This window comes from Equus quagga, chromosome 3, assembly GCF_021613505.1.
Source record: "Equus quagga isolate Etosha38 chromosome 3, UCLA_HA_Equagga_1.0, whole genome shotgun sequence".
In the NCBI taxonomy this organism is placed as follows: Eukaryota; Metazoa; Chordata; class Mammalia; order Perissodactyla; family Equidae; genus Equus; species Equus quagga.
The window spans coordinates 50,637,600-50,662,978 of NC_060269.1; the positions used below are offsets into that span (position 1 = coordinate 50,637,600).

A 25,379-nucleotide genomic window follows, 5' to 3' on the forward strand; every position below is an offset into this window, starting at 1 on the left:
CTATTTTTTAAAAAGAAAAAAGTACCTGCATAAATAAAATTCTTCCTTTTATCATATTTAAGCAGAATATTTCAAACTATTCTAAAAATAAAAGTAGCAAAGAGACTGGCTTTTTCTCCTTTAAAAATTATTTTCAAATGGCAAAGAAAATACATAGGTTTTAGCGTTATTTTTTCTTTTTTAAAAAAATGCTTTACAAATGATATAAAACAAAATGGGACACTTATACCTGCTTCCTCTAAATGTCACTTCTGCTCTCAGAGGGAAACAGAAATAGGAAGTTTTAGATAAATTTATAGATAATGTACATGTGCTATAAATGTATTTTTTTATGCTTACCTTTACCATGCTAGACACTGTTCTGCGTGATTTAACTCATGAAAGCTCATTTAGTAGTCACAGCTGTATGAAGTAAGTTGTACTATTGTCCTCCCTCTTTTTTTTGAACCAGAGGAGAAAATATGCAAGTAAATAAATAAATAAATAACCCGCCAAAGGGCACACAAAGTAGAAGGCAGAGCTTGGATTTGAATGAAGCCAGATACCTGAGGGGTACTGTAGATGTTAAACCAATTTGCTGTTTTCCTCTTTAACTTGAGGATTGACTCAGGGGTCTAGAGGATTTCTGAGCTTGTTTTGCAGAAGAAAGAGAATGCCTCCAGGGAGGTCCCGATCACTGGGTGGCCGACCCTCAGCAGCAGTTGAAGCCCAGAAGTCAGATTGCCCAGGGGCTTCTCGGGAGTGACCCCTTTGTTTCCCAAAGCTCCTCTTGTGAAGCCCCTTAGCTCCATAAAACCCCTCTGCTTTCTGTTCTTGGGGAGGTGGATTTGAGCAAACCCGGGCTCCCACCCATCTGTTTTGGCCAATTTGAATAAATCTTACTCCATCTCCAAACACTGATGTCTCAGAGTTTGGCTTGCTGTGCGTCGGGCACAGGAACTTGAGATTAAGAGGTTCCATATCACTACTACTCTTGAGCTTCTTCTATACATGCAGAAGCACATAGAAATATGTGTCTGCCCATATATATACATACTACATATGTGTTTCAAACATACATATATATGTTTCAATACACTAAAAGTTTGTCATGTGACCTTTCATGACTTTACATATGCGGATGAAGGGCAGGGCAAGGGAGAACAATTTGCTAAAACAAGATTGAGCAGCCAGAGACCAAGATTACAAAGCATCTCAGAGAGTAGCAGGCATGAAAAATATTCCTTGGCTGAGAAACTAGATCACTGATAAACTTAGAACAGTTTCAGTTCTTACACAGGAGAAGGGTGAAAGCCAGATTGCTTCTGAACTAGTCTTGTTGAGGAGAAAATGTTGAGGAGTAATTCTTGAAAGCGATGGGTCCAGAGGAAGAATCCAATATCTAACAATCAACTCTTTAGGTTACTTAGCATCTAGCAGGTAGGCTGGCCCCACAATGTTGAACTACGCTTTATCCTACAAAGCATGACCAGCCTTTCCTGATGCTGTGTCATATGATGGGGTTCCTGTCTTAAGTAAGTTTTCATGTCATGAACTGTGATAGGGAACGACTCATATTTTGTATGTTATAGTATTTAACTTAAAACCATATACTCACCCCACAGTAAAAGAACAAGCAAAAAGAGAGGAAGCTGCTGCCACCAGCAATTCAAAAGCTTTAGGAACCACAACTTTTTTTAAAAAATGGTAGCAATCATGTTTTAAAGATTTTTTTCCCCTTTTTCTCCCCAAAGCCCCCCGGTACATAGTTGTATATTCTTCGTTGTGGGTCCTTCTAGTTGAGGAACCACAACTTTAACAACATCTGTTGAGGATTCTCTAATTCACGTCTGTATTTAACTGCCTACCACGCACCAGTTCTTGGATCTCTTAAAGGCACTAAAAGATCTGCTTCCCGAATTGTAGCTAGTTATCCTGTCAAAATTCAAATTTTTTAAATATCATGGTAACGGTTTAAAATGCTTCACCGGCTTTCCTTTGCACTTGATAAAGACCAAAATACTCAACTTTGCTTGAAGGTTTTGCAGCAGCGGTTCTTACCCATCTCGTCAGCCTCATAAAAGCCACTTTTCACCTTTTCTACTTCCTCCTCCCTAGTTCCCCTTGAGATGCCAGCCAAACCAACCTCTTTCTGTCCCTTCTGTACCAAGTTCTTTAGAGCGAAAAGCCTTCTCATTGGCTCTTCCTTAAGGCTTGAAGACTTTTACCCTCGAATTTGTTCAATAACTCAAATTCATTCCTCGAATTTCACCTTAAATGTCACTTCCTCAGGCGAAACCTCAGGGAGCCTGAGCTGAGGTGGGGCACAATTTTACCGGGTGGGACAGACCCACCCACTCACCCATAGAGATGCAAATTGATCCACAGAGGCGACTGTTCCTCTTTCAAGGTTTTTCTACATCCTCACCCACAACCCCAGACTAAGGGAACCAGGTCCGCCGCAAAGCTCTCCCTTCCTAGTGTTTGAGAGGAGGAAGGTGTGGTGGTGACGCTTTTAAAACCAGCCTGCCCCCTTACTTTGATCCTCCAGTTGCTCACAGGAATAAAAATGGTAAGAATCTGAAAAGGAGCCACTGAGAATTAAATGCTTAGTCGAAGCCAACAACGGCCTGATCACTGAGGGAAGCGCCCCGGGCTATGCTCAGGATCTCTTCCGGTTTTCCTCCTCCATCGGGGTCACTGGGCACATGCAGACCATTACCTGCCCACTTCCGGGGGAACGGCCAATCACCGTGCGGGCTGAGTGTGCGCCTCTACCGAGGAACCCGCCCACCCCAGGCTTGCTGGAGTCTCGGTCCCACGCTGCACCGGCTCTGAGGGTTCTGCAGTCTCAGGTCTGAGAGGGGCTGAGCCATCTGTTCCAGGTAAGCTGGGAGGGTTGCAGAAGCGGGCCAGGCGCGGCTGTCGTGCGGGTTAGCTGAGCAGGGGCTTCCTGAGCTGAACGCTGTGCGCCAGACCTCGGGTCGCAGCTTGAACTCGAGTGGATCGCCTCACCCTCAGTCTCTCTCTGGCGAAGATCCTGTGAAAACCACAGCTTCCGGGTCCCAGACCTGGGGGTTCAGTATGAGGATGGGGAGCCTGCGTTAATTGAATTATTAAGATTTTTATCTGAAGGAGAATTTGGGAATTGCTACATTCGTTGTCCCCGGAGAATTACTGTGTTTGGTGAGGGAAAGGAGCGGGGGAGGGAGGTGGGAAATGAAGGGAGTGGAGCGGTAGCCACCATTTGAGAACCCACTATCCTACAGAGCCTACACCTGCTGGTCGGTTTAAGCATCCTTTGATCTTCACAAAGATCTTAGAGTGAGGAATTATCACTTCAACTTTACACGTGAGCCAGGTTAGTCTCACGTGTGTTAAGAATCATCCATTATGACAATGGTTGAAACTGAGAGCTAGGAATCTACCATACCTTCTGTTTATTCATGAAGTACTGTTTGAGCACCCACTATCTGCCCAGGACAAGAATAAACTAGAGGCGCATAACCACCAAGAAGTTTACCGTCTAGCGGGAAAGTGGGACACATTAGCTAAGGAATTGCAAAAATCATTGTAAAATCAAATCACAACTATGATATATGATTTGATGAGGAACTGGGCGAAGATGCTAGTTGGATCTTGACGGTCTTTTAAGCTTAGTTTTCCTTAAAGCAGTGGTTCACAAAGTATGGTCCCCCAGCTAGCAGTCACCTGGGAACTTAGAAATACAACACACCAGCTGAACCAGAAAGGAGGGATGTGACCCAGCCATCTTTTGTCAAGACCTACAGGTAATTATGATGCAAGCTAAGGTTTGAAAACTACTTTGTTTAATAAAGAACCAATGGAATGTTTTAAGTTGGAAGATAAAAGGACTATTTGTATTTGAAAAGATCAGTTTAGCTACAGAGTTAGGGAAATGATGGGAGGCCCCATTGTGCTTTGAAGTAGAAAGAGGGCTCATACGCTATTGCAGAGGAGAGATTTGAGTAGCTGGAACTAGGGTGGTAGGCAGTGCCCACAAAGCTGGTTCTGTTCACTTCATGATCTGTTTACTTAATGGCTTGATTCTGGAATGCAAGGAAAACTGATTTGTGTTGTGTGCTTGGGAGGAGGGAGGCACAGTGATACCTGGTGAGTATCTGTTAGGTTCTTTCAACCATACTAGAGTCCTTTTTTTGTACAGACGTTCTTGAAAGTATTTTTTTTCTTCTGATTTAGTTTAAATTCCTCTGCAATTTACTAGCTGTGTGACATTGAGCAAGATTCTTAAAACTTCATTCAGCCTCAGTTTTCTAATCCCTGGCCACTTGATGCAGTGTTACCTCCAGTCCCATGCACTCCCCTCTTTCTTTCTTTCTTTTTCTTTTTTGAGAAAGATTAGCCCTGACCTAACATCTGCCACCAATCCTCTTCTTTTCGCTGAGGAAGACTGGCCCTGAGCTAACATCCGTGCCCATCTTCCTCTGCTTTATATGTGGGATGCCTACCACAGCACGGCTTGCCAAGTGGTGCCAAGTCCGCACCCAGGATCCAAACCAGCGAATCCTGGGCCGCTGAAGCGGAACGTGCGCACTTAACTGCTGCACCACTGGGCCGGCCCCTGTTGCTGCAGTTTACTACAAGTTGAATGTATTTTAACATAAAATTAAAGGTGTATTTGAAAATTCTGAAGCTTCACTCCTGCACCTCTAAAATTAGTGTAGGAAAATTTCCTGCAAGATACTGTTACAGTGAGCTTCATGGAAGTTAATGCCTTTACTAGTCATCAGAGATTTAGTGACTGTACAAGACATAGCAGTTTTTGGGTTAAAAATTAGTGCTTTTTACATGTAAGTAAGTATGCACGTATATGGAATGTATAATGTAATAAAGTGTAATGTGGTATAAAATAAACGTGGATTCAGCTAGATTTCTAAGAGCTTTTATGAGATAGTCCTACAGAACTTTCCATTGTACGTGTGTGAAACACCAGGCACTGTGACATGTGCCTTACATTCTTTTCTTATTTACTGATTACAATGTCACATAGTATTATTTCTCACTTAGTGCAAAGAAAACTGAAGCTCAGAGAAGTTAATTTGGTCAAGGTCATATAGCTAGTTAAGTGGCAGAGTTGGATGAAAACCCAGTTTTCTCAGGTATTGCTACCTCTCAATTTGTGTTATATCCGTTTTCACTGTTACAGTACTGGAATCAGTAAATCTGTTTTTTTCCTCAAAAATTTTTGGAATATGTCATCAAACATGAATAAATGCAAACATATCAAATAGGAAAAATAGAAGGTGCTTTGAGTTAGATACAGAGGGATGCATAGGATGCTGTGGTAGTATGAAGAAGGGCTGGTACAGCTTAGTGACGTGTCATGCCTGTGGTTATCCCATGTAATGTAGTGTTGTATAAGTGTATTCAAATTATTGCAGACTCATCTTTTTACAGCTCCAATTGAAGATAATAGCTTCTAACTTACAGGGTTGTTGAGAGCTTAATTGAATCAGTGACTGTATGAAAGACCCTTAGCTTAGTGCCTGACACATAATAAGCCATCCTAGAAAACATTTCTCTTTGGCTGAATCTCTCAAAGGAGCAAACCTTAGTCCCAGGAAAGAAGTGAGGAAAGGGTAATCTAAGCAGGGAGTGGTTTGTGCAGAGGAAGGAGAGCATGACACCTCCGGTGGAAAAAAAAAATAAAGGCCAAGTGCTTTGGGGGACCATGGCCAGATGAAGATAATGAGATATGAAGGGCTCTGAATGGTACAGGTGGAGTATTTTGTCCTGACTTATGGTGAGATATTGACAGGTTTAAATGAGAGGAAAGATTTAATCAGCTTAAAAAGTGAAGGCTTGGGGCCGGCCCTGTGGCTGAGTGGTTAAGTTTGAGTGCTCCTCTTCTGCGGCCCAGGGTTTCACTGGTTTGGATCCTGGGTGCAGACACCGCACTGCTCATTAGGCCATGTTGAGGTGGCGTCCCACATGCCACAACTAAAAAAATATATACAACTATATACTGGGGGGATTTCAGGGGAAAAAGCAGGGAAAAAGAAAGAAGACTGGCAACAGTTGTTAGCTTAGGTGCCAATCTTTAAAAAAAAAGAGAAGAAGAAAAGCCAAGATAGGCTGAAAGCTAGGCGTCTTGTGCCAAACAGCCAAGTTGTGAATGCAAAGGAAAAGTTCTTGAAGGAAATTAAAAGTGCTACTCCCTTGAACATACAAATGATAAGAAAGCCAAACAGCCTTATTGCTGATATGGAGAAAGTTTTAGTGGTCTAGATAGAAGATCAAACCAGCCACAACATTCCCTTAAGCCAAAACTTAATCCAGAGCAAGGCCCTAACTCCCTTCAGTTCTGTGAAGGCTGAGAGAAGTGAGGAAGCTGCAGAAGAAAAATTTGAAGGTAGCAGAGGTTGGTTCATGAGGTTTAAGGAAAGAAGCCATCTCTGTAACATAAAAGTACAAGTTAAAGCGGCAGGTGTTGGTGTAGAAGCTGCAGCAAGTTATCTAGAAGATCTAGCTAAGATCATTAATGAAGGTGACTACACTAAACAGATTTTCAGTGTAGGTGAAACAGCCTTCTATTGGAAGAAGATGCCGTCTAGGACTTTCATAGCTAAAGAGGAGAAGTCAATGCTTGGTTTCAAAGTACAGGCTGACTCTCTTGTTAGGGACTAATGCAGCTAGTGACTTTAAGTTGAAGCCAGTGTTCACTTACTATTCCAAAGATCCTAGAGCTCTTAAGAATTATGCTAAATTTACTCTGCCTGTGCTCTAGAAATGAAACAACAGAGCCTGGGTGACAGCACATCTGTTTACAACATGGTTTACTGAATGTTTTAAGCCCACTGTTGAGAGCTACTGCTCAGAATAAAAGATTCTTTTCAAGATATTACTGCTTATTGACATTGCACTTGGTAATAGCCCTGATGGAGATGTGCAATGAGATTAATGTTGTTTTTATGCCCGCTAACACAACATCCATTCTGTAGCCCTTGGATCAAGGACTAATTTCAACTTTCAAGTTTTATTATTTAAGAAATGCAGGGGCTGGCCTGGTGGCGCAGCGGTTAAGTGCGCGCATTCCACTTCAGTGGCCCGGGGTTCGCCAGTTTGGATCCCAGGTGTGGACCTGGCACTGCTTGGCAAGCCATACTGTGGTAGGTGTCCCACATATAAAGTAGAAGAAGATGGGCATGGATGTTAGCTCAGGGCTAGCCTTCCTCAGCAAAAAGAGAAGGATTGGCAGTGGATGTTAGCTCAGGGATAATCTTCCTCAAAAAACAAAAACAAAAAAGAAATACATATCGTAAGGCTATAGCTGCCATAGATAGTGATTTCTCTGATGAATCTGAGCAAAATAAACTGAAAACCTGGAAGGGTTTCACCATTGTACATGCCATTAAGAACATTTGTGATTCATGGAAAGAGGTCAAAATAACATTAACAAGAGTTTGGAAGAAGTTGATTCCAACCCTTATGGATGACTTTGAGAGGTTCAAGACTTCAGTGGAGGAAGTAACTGCAGATGTGATGGAAATAGCAAGAGAACTGGAATTAGAAGTGATGCCTGAAGATGTCACTGAATTGCTTAATTGCATAAAACTTGAATGGATGAGGAATTGTTTCTTATGGATGAGCCAACAAAGTGGTTTCTTGAGATGGAGTCTACTCCTGGTGAAGATGCTGTGAAGACTGTTGAAATGACAACAAAGTATTTAGAATATTGCATAAACTTAGTTGGTAAAGCAGCAGCAAGGTTTGAGAGGATTGACTCCAGTTATTAAAGTAGTTCTGTGAATAAAAGGCAGTCAAACAGCGCTGCATGCTATGGAGAAATTGTTTGTGAAAGGAAGAGTCAATTGATGCAGCAAACCTCACTGTTGTCTTATGTTAAGAAATTGCCACAGCCACCCCAGACTTTGGCAATCCCCACCCTGATTGGTCAGCAGCCATCATCATTGAGGCACGACCTTCCACCAGCAAAAAGACTGATTCACTGAAGGCTCAGATGATGGTTAGCATTTTTTAGCAATAAAATATTTTTTAATTAAGGCATGCACTTTTTTTTAGACATAATACTATTGCATACTTAATAGATGATAGTATAGTGTAAACATAACTTTTATATGCACTTGGAAAGCCAAAAATTTCTGTGACTCACTTTATTGCAATATTTGCTTTATTGCAGTGTTCTGGAACAGAACCTGCAATATCTCTAAGGTATGCCTGCAGGCATACCTCGTTTTATTACATTTCACAGATACTGCATTTTTTACAAGACCCTCTACCAGTAAACAGATGACTTGCTGAAGGTTCAGGTGATGGTTAGCATTTTTTAGCAATAAAGTATTTTTTTAATTAAAGTATGTACGTTGTTTTTTTAGACATAATGCTATTGCACACTTAATAGACTACAGTATAATGTAAACATAACTTTTATACACACTGGGAAACCAAAAAATTGGTGTGAATCGCTTTATTGTGATAACTTGCATTATAGTGGTGGTCTGGAACTGAACATACCTCTGAGATACGCCTGTACTGCATCTTTCCTATTCTGCTAGGAGGAAGAGAAATTCTGGGTGGTAAAAGAACTTGCTAGGTCACCACAGCAAAGCCACTTTCAAATGTCAAAACCATGCTCATATTATTTTCCCTGTCTTTGGTTATGAGGAAGGGGAGTGGAAGAGAGAGAATACTGTTGATGGTTAGGTGGCTCACAAGCTTGGAGGAATTTGATTTGCTTAAAATTGGATGTAGGTGGGCATCTTGAACACAAGCCAGGAAATTTTCCCCCTAACTTTTTATTTTGAAAATTCCAAATGTACAAAAAAATTGAAAGGATATGCAGTAAACAGAGATATACCTTATGCCTGGATTCACCAATTGTTAACCTTTTGCTATATCATTGCTTTTTCTCTGTTTATATATACATTTTTAAATTATTGAACCTTCTGAAAGTAAGTTGCAGCCATCAAGATGGTTCCCTCCCATGCTTCAGTATCTCTCCTAAGAACAAGGACATTTTAATTTTTTTTTTCTCGCTTGAGGAAGGTTAGCCGTGAGTTAACATCTGTGCGTCTTCCTTCTATTTTGTATGTGGGATACCTCCACAGCATGGCTGGTGAGTGGAGTAGGTCTGTGCCTGGGATCCAAACCTGCAAACCCGGGACACTGAAGCAGAGCATACAGAACTTGAACCACTTAGCCACAGGGCTGGCCCCATACTTTTTTTTTTTTTGAGGAAGATTAGCTCTGAGCTAACATCTGCTGCCAATCCTCCTCTTTTTGCTGAGCAAGACTGGCCCTGAGTTAACATCTGTGCCCATCTTCCTCTACTTTATATGTGGGACACCTACCACAGCATGGCTTGCCAAGCGGTGCCATTTCCACACCTGGGATCCTAACCAGTGAACCCCAGGCCACTGAAGCGGAACGTGCGAACTTAATCACTGTGCCATCAGGCCAACCGCCATACTTTTACTTACAAATTAAACACAAATAAATTAAATAATACTGATACAATGTTATATGATACACAATCCGTATTAAAATTCTCACATTTTCCCCCAAAATGTTCTTTTAGTTTTTCTTTTAAGATCCCAGATTCAGTTTGGGATCACATGTTGCATTTGTTTGTCATATTTCTTTAGTCTTAATCTAGACATTTTTTTTGGCTTTTCGTGACATTTACATTTTGAAGAATTCGTACCAGTTTTCTTGTAGAATTCCCCACAGTCTAAGTTAGATTCATCATTTTCTCCTGATTAGATTGAGATGGAATATTTTTGGTGAAAATACTTTATAGGCAATGTATGCTTACTATGTGCATCATATCAGGAAGTACATAAAGTCAGTTTGTCCCATATTTTTGTTGTTTTGATTAATAAGAAATGTGTGAGGTGAATCTCTACAAGTGTGAATTCTTATTTTTTCCAAGAATTTCCACCTAATGATTTTAGCATTCATTGATAATTCTTGTGTAAATGTTTTAATATATTGGTGATTGTGCAATTATATTTTTAACTTAATATCTTTTCTCACCCATAGGAAGGATTCCTTGTCTTGGACCTAAGGCCACTTTTTTGAACCATAAACCCATTAAGCTTGACTTCACGTCATTGAGTGGGAAGAGCAGCAGGCCAGCTCGTGTGTTCTCATATGCAATAGACTGCAGCCTGTGGCGTGTTTTTGTCACTAGACCCTGAAGCTAAGGGGCAGAGGGATAAACAAGTTTGTAGAGGCTGCCATCAATATACCAAGCCAGTGAAACAAAGCTGTTCAGTTTGCAAGGTCTGGGGGAGGATATCCACTGCTGACTCTTGAGCACTAGAGAGCCAGGTCTCAGTAAAGGACGTGTTACCTTACCCATCGCCTTTGTTCACGGCTCAATGGAGTTTGTGACAGCCCTGGCAGACCTCCAAGCAGGGGCTAGCTGTCCCATCTGTTTGGACTACTTGAAAGACCCAGTGACCATCAGCTGTGGGCATAACTTCTGTCTCTCCTGCATCAATATGTTCTGGAAGGATCTAAATGATACCTTCCCCTGCCCTTTTTGCCGATTTTGTTGTCCAGAAAGGAAATTCACAAGCAATCTCCAACTAGGCAATTTGACTGAAATTGCTAAGTTACTCCAGATAAGAAGAAGCAAGAGGAAGAGGCAGGAAGAGAATCTTGTATGTGAAAAGCACAATCAGCTTTTGGCCTTTTTCTGTCAGAAGGATCTAGAGGTTTTATGTGCACAATGCAGTTTCTCCACTGACCACCGGAATCACTATGTTTGGCCCATAGAGAAGGCTGCCGCCTATCATAGGAAAAGGTTGGAGCATTACATTGAGCCGTGGAAGGAGAGAGTGGAACGGGTTGAAAAAGTGATAACTATGCAAACCAGAAAATCATTGGAACTGAAGAAGAAGGTAGAATATAGGAGAGAGGAAATAAAGTCTGAATTTGAGCAACTTACATTGTTTCTTCAAAATGAGCAAGAGACTGTTCTTCTGCAATTAGAAGATGAAGAAATGGATATTTTATCAAAACTAAATGAAAACCTAACAAAATTTTCAGATCATGTTTCCACATTAAAATGTCTATTAAAGGAGATACAGAGCAAATATGTGAAGTCAGAACTGGAACTTCTGACAGATGTTAAAAGTATGTACCATAGATATAAAACCTTAAAGGCCCCTGAACCTTTTTCATTCCAATTAAAAGAATACGGTTACTGTCTTCCTCCACAATATTCTGGCCTAAACAAAATTAAGCGATTTCAAGTGGATGTCATTCTAGATCCTGAAACAGCACATCGTAAACTTATTGTCTCAGAAGATAGAAAAACTGTGGAATATAGAAATACACTGCAAAACTTACCTCATAACCCAAGGAGATTTTATCTGTGCACAGCTGTTCTGGGTTCTGAGGGGTATGATTCTGGCAGGCAGTATTGGGAGGTGGAAGTGAAAGACAAGCCTGAATGGATCCTGGGTGTCTGTAAAGACTCTCTTCCCAGGAGGAGGAGGAATCAGAATCAACTGATGTTAGCACGGGACGGATTATGGGGTATTGGGCGATGTAGTGAGAGTAATTATATTGCATTGGGTCCTAAAAAAATTAATCTTTTGCCAGCAGTAATACCTAGTAAGATCGGCATTTTTTTGGATTGTGATTTGGGTGAAGTTTCCTTTTACAATTTGAATGATAGATCTCTTCTCTATATGTTTAATGATTCTTTTACAGAAGCATGTTGGCCTTATTTCTATGCTGGAACTGATTCAAAACCTCTTAAAATCTGTACAATAACAGATTCTGAATGATGAACTATTGTCAGACTCTTGTTTCTTTTTCTTTTCAGTTAGTGGACAAAACTAAGCCAGTGAATCTAGTCTGAACAATATCCGTTTTTAGTTTTCCCTTTAAACAATCAGAATGGTTTTTATCTCAGTTTCAGCAGCTCCTAAAAAATGTGGTTATAATGCCTACTTTACAGATAAATTGTGAGATCCAATTGGAAAGAGCTTTACAGATTCTAAGATTGGAAAGATATGCTTAAAAAAGAATAAACCTTTATGAAAGGCGTAGATGAACCCCTCCAGGACCACCTGCTCTGTAAAGGTAGCCACTTTCAACTTTCATCTGTTTATCTCAATATTTCTCAGTAACATGTTTTGTTCTTTTACTCTGTGTGTGCATCTTTGTCAATCTTGACTTAGTACTATGGAAAATGAGATAGTGCACCCACCATATGCACACATCGTGTACTTATGTATATACACACAATCAACAGGTAATCTTCCCTCTGTTCCCATGTGGACAACAGTCCCTCTAGCTCTCTTTAGCTGCCATCCTTCACCTCATGTTGGGAACTGACCTCAGAATCCCTGTTGATTCAGTTGTGTTTTCCTCCTTAGAATTACTCTATTTGGGCAATCACATCTTTCAGGAGATCACAGAAATGTAACATTTAGAAGAATTTAGATCAATGAAAAAGACTGCTGAGCTTTTCCTTGGGATTGTGGTGAATCTTTAGATCAGTTTGGTGAGAACTGACATCTTGACAATATAGAGGCATCTAATCCATGAACTCATTTGTTTCGGTCTTTAACTTCTCTCCAATATTTTGATGTTTTTAGTATATATGTCTTCAGCATCTGTTGTCAGATTTATCCCTAAGTACAGTCCATTGGCTTTTCTGCAGAGATGATCATGTAATAGGCAAATAAAAAATGTTTTTACTTCTTTTACAATCTAGGTCCTTTTTCTTACTTGATTGCATTTACTAGGACCTCCAGCACAATACTGATTCTTAACATATTATATAATTGGTTTTACCCCTCATTTGACTGCTCACATTTCCTCTCTGAATTTCTATACTTTTATTACCTAACTTTGATATCCCTCAGTCTTCACATGAAATAATTTCTATTTAATACTGTCAATTTAATATTATCTAATCATTTCCCCACTGATGGATGTTTATTTAGGTCAGATCTAACTTTTGCAAATAATGTACAATGAATGCATATTTATACTTTTAATGAAATATTCAGTAAAAACGTAGAGCATAATGGAGAAGAAAACACCCATGTGTTTTCAATTACGCTCAATTTAATAGAGCATTAATATCACCTTTGAAGATTCTTTGTGTTCCTCACCCCAGCCTCTTCACTTCCTGGTCCTATCTAGTTCCGTCCACTATTCATAGTTTGATATTCCATTGTTTTCCTAGCCTTTTGCCATGGATGGTTGTATCCCTAAACAATATGTTGTTTAGTTCCACGTGTTTTTAAATTTTACATAAAGTCATTACAGAATTATTCTTAGATTTTTTCATTCAACAATGTGAGTTTCATCATGATTTGCTTAAGGTCTACTTTGTTTTTATTCTACTTCTGATGGATACTCAGTTTGAGACTTTCACAAACAGCTGCTATGAAAACTATACGTCTGGTTTCTTTAGAGAGTAGGTTGCTGGACCTTCACGTTTATTGGATAATGTCAAATTATTTTCCAAAGTGCTGTGCCAAATTACATGCCCACCCAAAGAGTATAAATGTTCTTACTGCTCTGCATCAACAGGACTTGATTTTTTTAAATGTTTAGTAGTTCACAAGATATTAAATGTTACCTCTGGTTTTAATTATTTCTGTGATTTCTAATAGAGTATATTTTCAAAGGTTTAATAATCATTTCTGTTTCTCTTCTGTAAAATACCTGTTCTTATTTGTTTCCCCCTGTTTTTCGCTTAGTCTGTCTGTCTCATTGGTTTATAAGAGCTCTTTATATTTTCTGGATTTTAGTCCTATAACAGTTATATTCACTGCAGGTGTCTTCTCCGAGTTTATCTTACTGTTACTATGGTGTCTTGAGCAGAAGTTCTTAAATTTGATATAGTTGGTTTCAGTCTTTTGAGGTTTTTAAGAAATCCTACACTACACCAAGGCCATTAAAATGTTCTAGATGTGCTTCTAAACGTTTTAATCATTTACTTGGAGTTGATTCTGTGTTTGGGAATAGAATGGGGCCTGCCTATGTATTTGATTATGTACAATGTATAAATAACCAATGGTTACACCACCATTTATTCAGAGGTCTGTCATTTCTCCAACTGATTTTCAGTGCCACCAGGATCTGACATCTCATCTGTTCTACTGCTCTACTGGTCTATCCTTGAGCCAATACCATACTCAAATATTAATGCTTTCTCATTCTTGATATCTGGTGACAATTTCATCATATATTCTTCAGATGAGAAGACAACCTTGGCCTATTCCATATAACTTTTAGAATCAGCTTGCAAATTAAACATAACTATAGAGACTTTATTTGAAATTATATTCAAGCAATAAATCAAATTGGAGAAAATTGATACATTTATTGAGTTGCCCAATCTATGAACATAGTATGCCCTTTACATCTATTTAAGTCTCCTTTAATAACATATAACAGCCACCAGTGGGCCACCTTATGTACAACTAGACATTCTAACTCACGTGACTTTCATAGGTAACACTTGGCATCAAGATTACTCAGAAGGATATTGGACAGTAAGCAGGCTGCCAGCAGGTAGCTTCAGACATTTCTGTGGGAATTCTTACTGTTGTCTACATAGCTGTCCGGGAGTCCTTCTATTGGGCTTCCTATGAGATAGCTCAGGTAGGACATTGAGCAGGTGAAGAAGATGTGCTGACTTTAAACTTCATATCCCAGGAGGCCAGTAGATCTTATAACTTCCCTGACAGGTGAGTGGACTCCATGAACTGGAAGGGACCTTCCAGAATTACACAGAAGAGTTGATATGTGGTCTCTGGAGGAAGCACAAATACTAGATAACAGCAAAAGTTTTGCAGTATTTTGAACTTTATAGGTTTTGGAACCAGTTTCCTTATCTTTAAAATGGAAAAATAATGTACCTCATAGAGTTGAATAAAGACTAGATGCTCCAACTGCCACCCTCAATATACTATGAAGTATTCAGGCTTGCTCTCCCCTTCCTCGTTTCAGTTAAACTGAATGCAGCTAAACATTTTATACTTTTAAGAATAACTCATGATTTCCTCTAGGGAGGGGAATTTGACTCAAATTTATTTTTAATCTAGTTTTAATGTTTGAATTATTCATGTTCGTTGTTGACAAGATTTATTAGAATCACCAACCGTTGCTTTACAACCACTATTGCCAGCTTCTCAGAGGCAACTACTTTCAAGTCCTTCACTCTGGGTGTTTACTTTTATAGTCACAAAATAACAAGCTAATAGTGACACTTCTGGATTTTTCAGTTTCTGGTATTATCACTTGATGTCCTACTTTGGAAGATGAGAATTTAGAGCAGCTTTCACTCTATGGGCCTCTCCTAATAGAATTATGCATTTTTGTATGGAATGTTTTCTGATGTTTGCATTATTTTGGCTGTATCAATGCCATTCACTTCTGAGCCACATATTATGCAATGATCGCTTTTTTATTTTTCCACAACTTTGTTTTCTTGTAGCTAATAGTTGTCTTATATTTCTTATTTGCTTTGTTTTCCTGTCCTTATCCTTAATTCAGCCCCAAACTGTCCCTGTAGTTGTCTGAATCTCAATTGAAACACATTTATCTTTCTACCCCATTGATTTTGCAGATTACTCAAGGAGCCCTCTGACGTGCTCCAGTGCAGGCAGGTTGTTCACTAAGCCAGCTGCCCAGATTTCATCTTGGGAATGCCCTTAGCATCTCTTGACTTGTTTTTCCTGTTTCCTTATGTTTTTCCATTTGGAAGTTGGTCTCTTGTTTTGTTGGAGAATGTCCTTCAGTAGCTTCCTAAATAGGGTGCATGGGAAGTTCATTTTTTTCCCACACTTTTTTTCAGTTGTACATTAGTAGTCATTATATGAGTGCACTCCTTCACCCCTGTGCCCCTTCCAACCCCCTACCCCTGGTAACCATGAAACTGTTCTCTTTGTGTGTTTATCTTCCATATATGAGTGAAATCATATGGTGTTTGTCTTTCTCTGGCTTATTTCGCTTAACATAATACTCTCAAGATCCATCCATGTTGTTGTGAATGGGATGATTTTGTCTTTTTTTTATGGCTGAGTAGTATTCCATTGTGTATATATATCACGTCTTTATCCAATCATTAGTTGATGGGCACTTGGGTTGCTTCCACGTCTTGGCTATGGTGAATAATGCTGCAGTGAGCATAGGGGTGCATAAGTCTCTTTGAATTGTTGATGTCAGGTCCTTTGAGTAAATACCAAGTACTGGGATAACTGGGTCATGTGGTATTCCCATTTTTAAATTTTGAGAAATTTCCATACTGTTTTCCATAGTGGTTTCACCAGTTTGCATTCCCACCAGCAGAGTATGAGGGTTCCCTTTTCTCCACATCCTCTCCAACATTTGTTATTCTTTGTCTTGGTAGTTGTAGCCATTCTAATGGGTGTAAGGTGATAGCTTAGTGTAATTTTGATTTGCATTTCCCTAATAATTAGTGATATTGAACATCTCTTCATGTGCCTATTGGCCATCTGTATATCTTTGGAAAAATGTTCATATCCTCTGCCCACTTTTTGATAGAGTTGTTTGTTTTTTTCCTTCAGTTGTGTGAGTTCTTTATATATTATGGAGATTAACCCCTTGTTGGATATATGATTTGCAAATATTTTCTCCCAGTGCGTGGGTTGTCTTTTTGTTTCATTCCTTGTTTCCTTTGCCTTGCAGAAACTCCTTAGTCTGATGAATTCCCACTTATTTATTTTTTCTTTTGTTTCCCTTGTCCAAGTAGACTTGGTATTTGAAAAGATCCTTTTAAGACTGATGTCAAAGAGTGTATTGCCTGTATTTTCTTCTAGGAGTTTTATGGTTTCACGTCTTACCTTCAAGTCTTTGATCCATTTTGAGTTTATTTTTGTGTATGGCACAAGATAATGGTCTACTTTCACTCTTTTGCATGTGGCTCTCCAGTTTTCCCAACACCATTTATTGAAGAAACTTTCCTTTCTCCACTGTATGTTCTTAGTTCCTTTGTTGAAGATCAGCTGTCTGTAGATGTGTGGTTTTATTTCTCAGCTTTCAGTTAAGTTCCATTGATCTGTGTCTCTGTTTTTGTAACAGTACCATACTGTTTTGATTACTGTAGTTTTGTAGTATATTTTGAAGTCAGGGATTGTGATGTCTCCAGCTTTGTTCTTTTTTTCACAGGATTGCTTTAGCTATTCAGGGTCTTTGGTTGCCCCATATGAAGTTTAAGAGTCTTTGTTCTATTTCTATGAAGAATGTCATTGGGATTCTGATTGGGATTGCATTGAATCTGTGAATTGCTTTAAGTGGTATGGATATTTTAAGTATATTTATTCTTCCAATCCATGTGCATGGAATATCTTTCTGTTTCTTTATGTCATCATTAGTTTCTTTCAATGATGTCTTATAGTTTTCATCATATCGATCTTTCACCTCCTTGGTTAAATTTATTCCTAGGTATTTTATTCTTTTTGTTGTGATTGTAAATGGGATTGTATTCATCAGTTCTCTTTTTCTTAGTTCATTATTACAGTATAGAAATGCAACTGAATTTTTGTAAGTTGATTTTGTACCTTGCAACTTTGCTGTAGTTGTTTCTAATAGTTTTCCAATAGATTCTTTAGGGTTCTTTATATATAAAATTGTGTTGTTTGCAAACAGTGAGTTTCACTTCTTTGTTGCCTACTTGGACCTCTTTTATTTCTTTTTCTTCCCTAATTGCTCTGGCCAAAACCTCCAGTACTATGTTGAATAAGAGTGGTGAAAGTGGGTGCCCTTGTCTTGTTCCTGTTCTCAGAGGGATGGCTTTCAGTTTTTTCCTGTTGAGTATGATGTTGGCTGTGGATTAGTCATATATGGCCTTTATTGTTAAAGGTACTTTGCTTCTATGCCTGTTTTATTGAGGCTTTTTATCATAAATGGATGTTGGATCCTGTCGGATGCTTTCTCTGCATCTATTGAGATGATCCTGTAGTTATTTTTTATTTTGTTAATATGATGTATCACATTGATTGATTTGCAGATATTGAACCATCCCTGCATCCTTGGTATAAATCCTACTTGATCATGGTGTATGATCTTTTTAATGTATTGCTGTGTTCAGTTTGCCAATATTTTGTTGGGAATTTCTGCATCTATGTTCATCAGCAATATTGGCCTGTAACTTTCCCTCTTTGTGTTGTCCTTATCTGGCTTTGGTATCAGGGTGATGTTGGCTTCATAGAATATGTTAGGAAGTGTTCTGTCTCCCTCAATTTGTTGGAATAGTTTGAGAAGGACAGGTATTAAATCTTTGAATGTTTGGTAGAATTCTCCAGAGAAGCCATCTGGTCCTTGACTTTTGTTTTTTGGAGGTTTTTGAATACTGTTTCAATCTCTCGTGATTGGTCTATTCAGATTCTATATGTCTTCTTGGTTCAGTTTTAGAAGGTTGTAAGAGTCTTAAGAATTTATCCATTTCCTCTAGATTGTCCAAATTGTTGGCATATAGTTTTTGATAGTATTCTCTTATAATCCTTTGTATTTCTGTGGTATCTGTTGTAATTTCTCCTCTTTAAAGAAATTAGGCAATTTCAATTGCAGTAGAAAAATTTGTGTATCAGAGGAAATATAATCATAGTACCTAGGTGGCTCAGCTATGAACAATTATGTAGTCATATGAATGTATGAATCCAATTATTATATAAATGTATTTAGGCACTTCCAAGGAAAGAAAGAGTATGTGCCTGAGTGGTATGAGAGACCTAAATTCTCAGTTTACTTAATAGAATGTTAATTAAAAAAAAAAAAAAACGGTCTAACATTAAACATTACAACATAGTTATAGAGAAATAGTAAGGTAAAACACTATTACTTAGAAAAATATATCATGCCTCTATGAAACAGGAATTTGGGATATGATGGCATGGGCCAGCACACTTTTCTTTTTTATTGTAAACCTCGTAGTATTGTTGGACTTAAAAAGATATATATCAGAGTGCAAACTGGTGCAGCCACTATGGAAAATAGTATGGAGAATCTTCAAAATATTAAAAATAGATCTACCATATGATCCAGCTATTCCACTGCTGGGTATTTATACAAAGAATTTGAAAACATGAATGCATAAAGATACATACACCACTATGTTCATTGCAGCATATTGACAATAGCCAAGACTTGGAAGCAAGCTAGGGTGCCCATCAAAATATGAATCGATAAAGAAGATGTGGTATATATACACAATGGAATACTACTTAGCTATAAGAAATGACTAAATCCAGCCATTTGTGACAACATGGATGGAGCCTGAGGGTATTATGCTAAGTGAAATAAGTCAGAGGGAGAAAGTCAAATATTGTATGATCTCACTCATAGTAGAAGATAAAAATGACAAGAAACACATAGCAACAGAGATTGGACTGGTGGTTACCAGAGGGGAAGAGGGAAGAGGGAAGGGAAGAGGGCAAAAGGGGTAATTAGACACGTGTGGTGATGGACTGTAATTAGTCTTTGGATGGTAAACATCATGTAATCTACACAGAAAATGCAGTATATAACAATGTACACCTGAAAGTTATATAATGTTATAAAACAAGGTTCCTGCAATAAGAAAAAAAGAAAAAGAGATATATATACATCATTTCAGTAAAGTTTTAATGTGTAAAGCATTCAATTATTTGCCGTGTAAGCTGGGGCCTGGTAAGAACATAATTCTTTCATCTTTGCGTATCAAAAGCACTTTACAATTCTCATTACATCCTTAGGGAGTAGGTATTTTCAATACTATTTTATTGATAATTTATAAAATAGAGGAAGAAAAAACAAATTTCTTCTGCTTACAAGTGATGAAGACAGAAGTCAGAATTGTAGAGACTATATCCAGAGGCACCCCAAAGCCTTGGCCAGTTACCCCAGCCACCCCATCCTCTGGTCGGTTCTGGATTCCACAGATCTGACACCGGTTGGAGTAGCAGCCACAGCAGAGTAGCTGGCGCGGGTTTGAGGCACAGAGTCCTCCTGTGGGCCATTAGTCTGCATTCTCAAGGAACCCAGGATGGTTGGTTGGTTCATTTTCTGCCACCCACTCCCATCCCTCTGGGCTGAGTGCCCTCTTTCAGCCTTCCAGCCCAGCACAGATTTCTGGCCCCACCCTTAAGTCTCATTCCACCACCACAGTGGACCCTGCCTCCACTCAGCAGGCCCCTCCAGTCCCCTGTCTTCTCGCACTTCCCAAGTTACCCAAACTGAGGTTGACAAAAGAGGTTTTGAGTGAGACGCTGCAAGTATGAGATTTCAGGCTCCACCATGTAGAACCAGTCTAACCCAGTGCAGGTTCCTCACCTTCCCAGACTGCCAGTGATACCAGTGAATAATGGTAATACTCCCTATGGGTTCCTTCTTCTGACTTATGAACATGCAGCATGAACCTAATTACAGTATTTGGCACATTTTATCCTTGGACAACCAGAATATCTTAAGCCAGTAAATGTAAGATGTTTCAAAATTGATGCGTAATTTCCATAATTGCTCTTTTGATTTTAAGCTACTGACTGTATTAAACACTGTTAGGAACTAATCTGTGTAGGAGATAACTTGGAGATTAATTCTGACTTCTGGTATTTTGTAGTTCTCATATACAATATTAAATTCTACCTTAAAAGTTTAAGCATAAAAATAGACTAATGGTATTTCAGGAGATCTTAAATATATATTTAATCTTTGAGGAAGGTGGTTTTTATATATGCTCTTAAACCCCAAAGTCATAAAATACTGCCAAAAATTTGAATGTAAATGAAAGTGCCAAGAATATTTGCATTGTAGAATGAATGTTTCCATTACAGATTATGATTCATAATCTATAAAGAGTTTCAGCAACATGGGAAAGAGATAAGAAAACCAATAATACGTGACTCAAGATGGTTAAAGGACACAAAAGCAAGATAAATTGGCCAACAGTATTGTAAATAATGTTGAAACATGCTAATAAAATATCAGTTTGGAGGGCCCTGCCCCGTGGCCGAGTCGTTAAGTTCGTGTGCTCTGCTGCGGCAGCCCAGGGTTTCGCTAGTTCGGATCCTGGGCGCGGACATGACTCGGTTCATCAGGCCATGCTGAGGCAGCGTCCCAAACGCCACAACTAGAAGGATCCACAACTAAAAATATACAACTATGTACCAGGGGGCTTTGGGGAAAAAAAAGAAAAATAAAATCTTAAAAAAAAAATCAGATTGGAAATTCATAAACAGATTTGTAGAACTTGAAAATACTCCTTGCTTAGGAATGGGAAGCATGGCAGATGGCATTCTTGTCGGTAAGCAGGTGATCTGGTATAACACTTTGGAAGCAAACAAGCTATATTTTTCCAAATTTAAATTGGATTCTGTCGTTGTACCAGTAACAACACTTACAAGAAATTATATCTACGAATACTACTAGAAATCAAAACGATGTGTATCGAATTTCTGTTTTCCTTTCTAAACACCAGAAAACACCAGAAAAGGTTAAAAGACTATCATCAGGGGGATATTTGAATAAATTACAGTACATACATACAATGGGCTATCATGCAGCTGTTTAAGGGAAATGTAGCAACAAACATATTGATTGGAAAAAATCAAAATAATTCTGTGGAGAAAATAAAATAGTATAATATGAGATTACTGCTCAAAATTCATGAGACCTTTCATGATCAGCCTGTGTAAATGTATCACGTTCTGTCACTATGTCCTACCCTGACTATTCTTTTATAGATCATTCATCATTATCTGACATATTACACATTTATTTTTCATCTGTATTTATGTGTGTCTGCTTAGGTTTGTTCATCATAATTTCCCCAACATTGAGAACAATGCCTAACAATTAGGAGGCACCCATTAAACATTTGTCTTCTAAATAGCTATGTTAAAAATGTGAGCGTACAATAGGAAAGTATGAAAATAGTATTGTGTTATTTCTGGGTCATTGGTACATTTTCACTTTGTCCTTTATTTCACAGCCAATATACATTTTTTCAATAAACATATTTCCAGTTTAGGTAAGGATTTTTATGATATTAAAGAATACCATGGTAGCAGTGTCCCCACAAAATTCACGTCTACCCAGTACCTCAGAAGGTGACTTTATTTGGAAATAAGATGTTTGCCAATATAATTAGTTAAGAAGAGATCATACTGTATTGGGATGGGCCCTAAATCCAATGACTGGTGTCCTTTTAAGAAAAGGAGAGGACACAGACAGACACATGGAGGAGAACAGCATGTGAAGACAAGAGTAGAGATTGCAGGGATGCAGCCATGAGCCAAGGAGCGCCAAGGATTGCAGGAGCCTCTAGAAGCTGGAAGAGGCAAGGAAGGATTCTTAGAGCCTTCAGAGGGTGCATGGTCCCATTGACACCTTGATTTGGGGCTTCTAGCCTCCAAAACTGAAAGAATAAATTTCTGTTGAGTTAAGCCACACAGTTTGTGGTAATTTCCTACAGCAGCCCTTGAAAACTAATGCAACCACGTTATATATTAAGTGGGGGCATAGAGCAGGCTAACAGTAAGAAAAAGGAGACCATTTTTGCTAAATGACACCTCAGGCACTCAAAAATACATCAACAGACACAATTGTCTGAAAGTAGGCAATTGAATTTTGTATCCTGCTTGTATCTAGGTGGTGGGATTAAGTGTGATTTTCTGCTCTCTTTGGTATTTTTCTGTGTTTTCAAATATTTTTCAAATGGTTAAATAATAAGAACATTGGGGAGAATACATGGTGACCACAGCAAGGTTTTGGTGGTGACTGTCAACTCCCCAGTTTGTTGCTTCTCAGTAGAGCCACCGAAACAGCAAACACCATTAGAGCAGGCAAGGTGAGTTCAGTTTTAAATGTATTAGGTGCTTGGTACATTTGAGATTCAAAATTAATTTACTGATTTGAAGTCTAGGAGAGTGGCCTAAGCTAAAAATGCAGACTTGGAACTCTTTAGAAGAAGTAAGGTAATTAGAGTTATTCAAATTGATGACACTGCCCATGGTGTCTATATCAGAGTTCAGCCAGAGAAGCCAAACCAGTAAGGTGCATGTGCATGTGCATGCACGCGTGTGTATAGAGATTTATTACAAGGAAACTGCTCATGCGGTTGTGGGAGCTGGGATCCCAAGGGCAAGGGTAGAAGCTGCTATCTACGGGCAGTCAGGAAGAGAAGATCCAGGAGAGGGAGCCATTGGAGAACCATCTGCAGTGTGGGGGCCTTTTGCCGGAAAAAGCCCAGTCCCCTTTAAGGGCTCACCTTATTAGGTTAAACAAGGGTAATCTCCCTAGTTTAAAGTCAGCTGATCAGGAACTTTAATTACATCTGCCAAATTCCTTCAGAGCAGCACCTAGATTAGGGTTTGAATGACAGGAGAAGATGTATATATGCTACAAAATTGCTGATGCCCTTCTTTCCATCTCTACAGTTTAGCCAAGTTGACACATCAAAAAACCATCACATTGTCAAATGAGAAGGTCCTTTGAATTTTCTGATTAGTCTTTACTTTCTTGTTCATCACCCTGAAAAATAAATCAGTTTTAAAATATTCAGTATGCAGAGTTGTTGGGGTTTTTTTTGCCCCTCTATCAGTGTTCATCTCATTGGGAAAACAAAACAAATGGATTTTCTCCTAACCCAAGAACCCTCTTCTATTTTGCATTTAATCCCTGTAAGTATATTCATCTCCTTTGTTTTAGGGGGCATAATCCAGATAGAATCATCTAGGAGAACTGGGGACAGAATTGTTCTTTTGGTTGCATCTTCTCCACACCGATTCCATGGAAGAATAACCCTTATTTCATTTTCTTCACACTTTTCTCTCTCATTCAGCTGAAACTATCCTTAGTCATTTCGTCAGGATTCGGTTTCAAGTCCTCTGAAGTGTTCTTGTCCCTCTTTTGCTAGTCCTCAGTCTGTTTTGCAGATTCTTCTTTCTCTGTCTGCCTCTTGGATGTGGGTGTTTTCCAGGGTTCTGTTCTGGCTGTCTCGATTTCCACCAATGGTACTCAGCTTATTTTCTCACTCCTCAAGTTCCCCCTGCAGCTGAGCACAGTCCTGGAAATAAGCTCTCCTTTCTCTGTTGTGATTCTGAACTGCGCTTTGGGATAGGGTGATGGATAGGAGGGTGTGGAGGCAGGCTTCTTTGGAGGGGCGAGGGGTGTAAAAGAATTCGAGGCTTATGGAACCTGGACCTGTGGTTTTTAACAGCCATTCAGATTTGAATATGTCGAGAATCCCTCTGTAACGTTATCATGGCCCATGTCTTCACCTAACACCTACATGCTGATGGTCGATCCCAGATCTCCCTCCTTATCAAAGAAAAGTAAGCAATGATATTTGCATTGAAAAATCATGGATATGGTGAAAGATGACAAAAACAAGTTGTCAAGAGAAATTTTTGTTACAACTTGATGAAAGAATACTGAAAGAAAGTGAAGCTTCATGCTGACATATGTAAAGTTTGTAAAGAATGAAGAACCAAATTAGTTTTTAGAATTATTAGCCATGAATATAAAGTCATCATCAATATTTAAAACAATGATTTAATAGAAAATGCATTCTCAGGGGCTGGCCCCGTGGCCGAGTGGTTAAATTCGCGCGCTCCGCTGCAGGCGGCCCAGTGTTGTTGGTTCGAATCCTGGGTGCAGACATGGCACTGCTCATCAAACCATGCTGAGGCAGCGTCCCACATGCCACAACTAGAAGGACCCACAACGAAGAATATACAACTATGTACGAGGGGCTTTGGGGAGAAAAAGGAAAAAATTAAAATCTTTAAAAAAAAAGAAAGAAAATGCATTCTCTTTTCCAGTGCCATTTGCTTGTGCATCTGATAGAGCACCACTTATGGTTGTTAGACAAAGTGATTTTTAGCCAACTTTTAAAAAGTAGGAGCAGTGCTTCAGCAATTCATTGCGTTGTTTATCAAGAACACAGTGGACAAGAATCTTCTGTCAAAGAGACACAAATAAACTATTGTTGCCCTCAGAGCTATTAATGTAATTAAAAGGAACTTCTGAAATGAAAGATCTCAAAATTAAATTATGTTAAAAGAGTTTGTGTGGTATTTGCTACCATTGTTAAATTTCTCTGAAATCAATGAAAAATTCAAACTCAAAATTTAAATATTGTAAAATTATGTGACTCTTATTTTAAATATATTTCAAGAGTTAAATAAGTTCTCCCTTGAGCGGCAAGGAAATTAGATAACTCTTACCAAAGTGAAAGAAATTGTCTTGGAAAGTATCACAAAATTACATTATTTAAAAATAAGCTTGCTAGCTTAAAACTTTCACAGTTTTATTCTTTGAAGCAATTAAATGATGATAAGTTCAAAGACAAGGATTTAGAAATATACTAATCTTTTATGGATGCTAATTTAAAAATAGATGATGATTGAACTTAAGTA

The 25,379-nt window shown here is 38.8% G+C and overlaps 1 protein-coding gene across 1 annotated transcript; it reads left to right on the forward strand.

Annotated features, from left to right (window-relative positions):
* The first annotated feature begins 2,791 nt into the window (after nt 1-2,791).
* Nucleotides 2,792-11,875, forward strand: LOC124237630 (tripartite motif-containing protein 60-like). The gene is made up of 2 exons (XM_046657503.1): nt 2,792-2,864; nt 10,024-11,875. Exon 2 carries the CDS (start codon nt 10,365-10,367, stop codon nt 11,781-11,783), a length of 1,419 nt encoding a protein of 472 aa, XP_046513459.1. The 5' UTR covers nt 2,792-2,864; nt 10,024-10,364; the 3' UTR covers nt 11,784-11,875.
* The last annotated feature ends 13,504 nt before the right edge of the window (nt 11,876-25,379 follow it).

Coding starts and splice junctions, on each gene's coding strand:
- LOC124237630 (XM_046657503.1), top strand. CDS start 10,365: ATGGAGTTTGTGACAGCCCTGGCAGACCTCCAAGCAGGGGCTAGCTGT.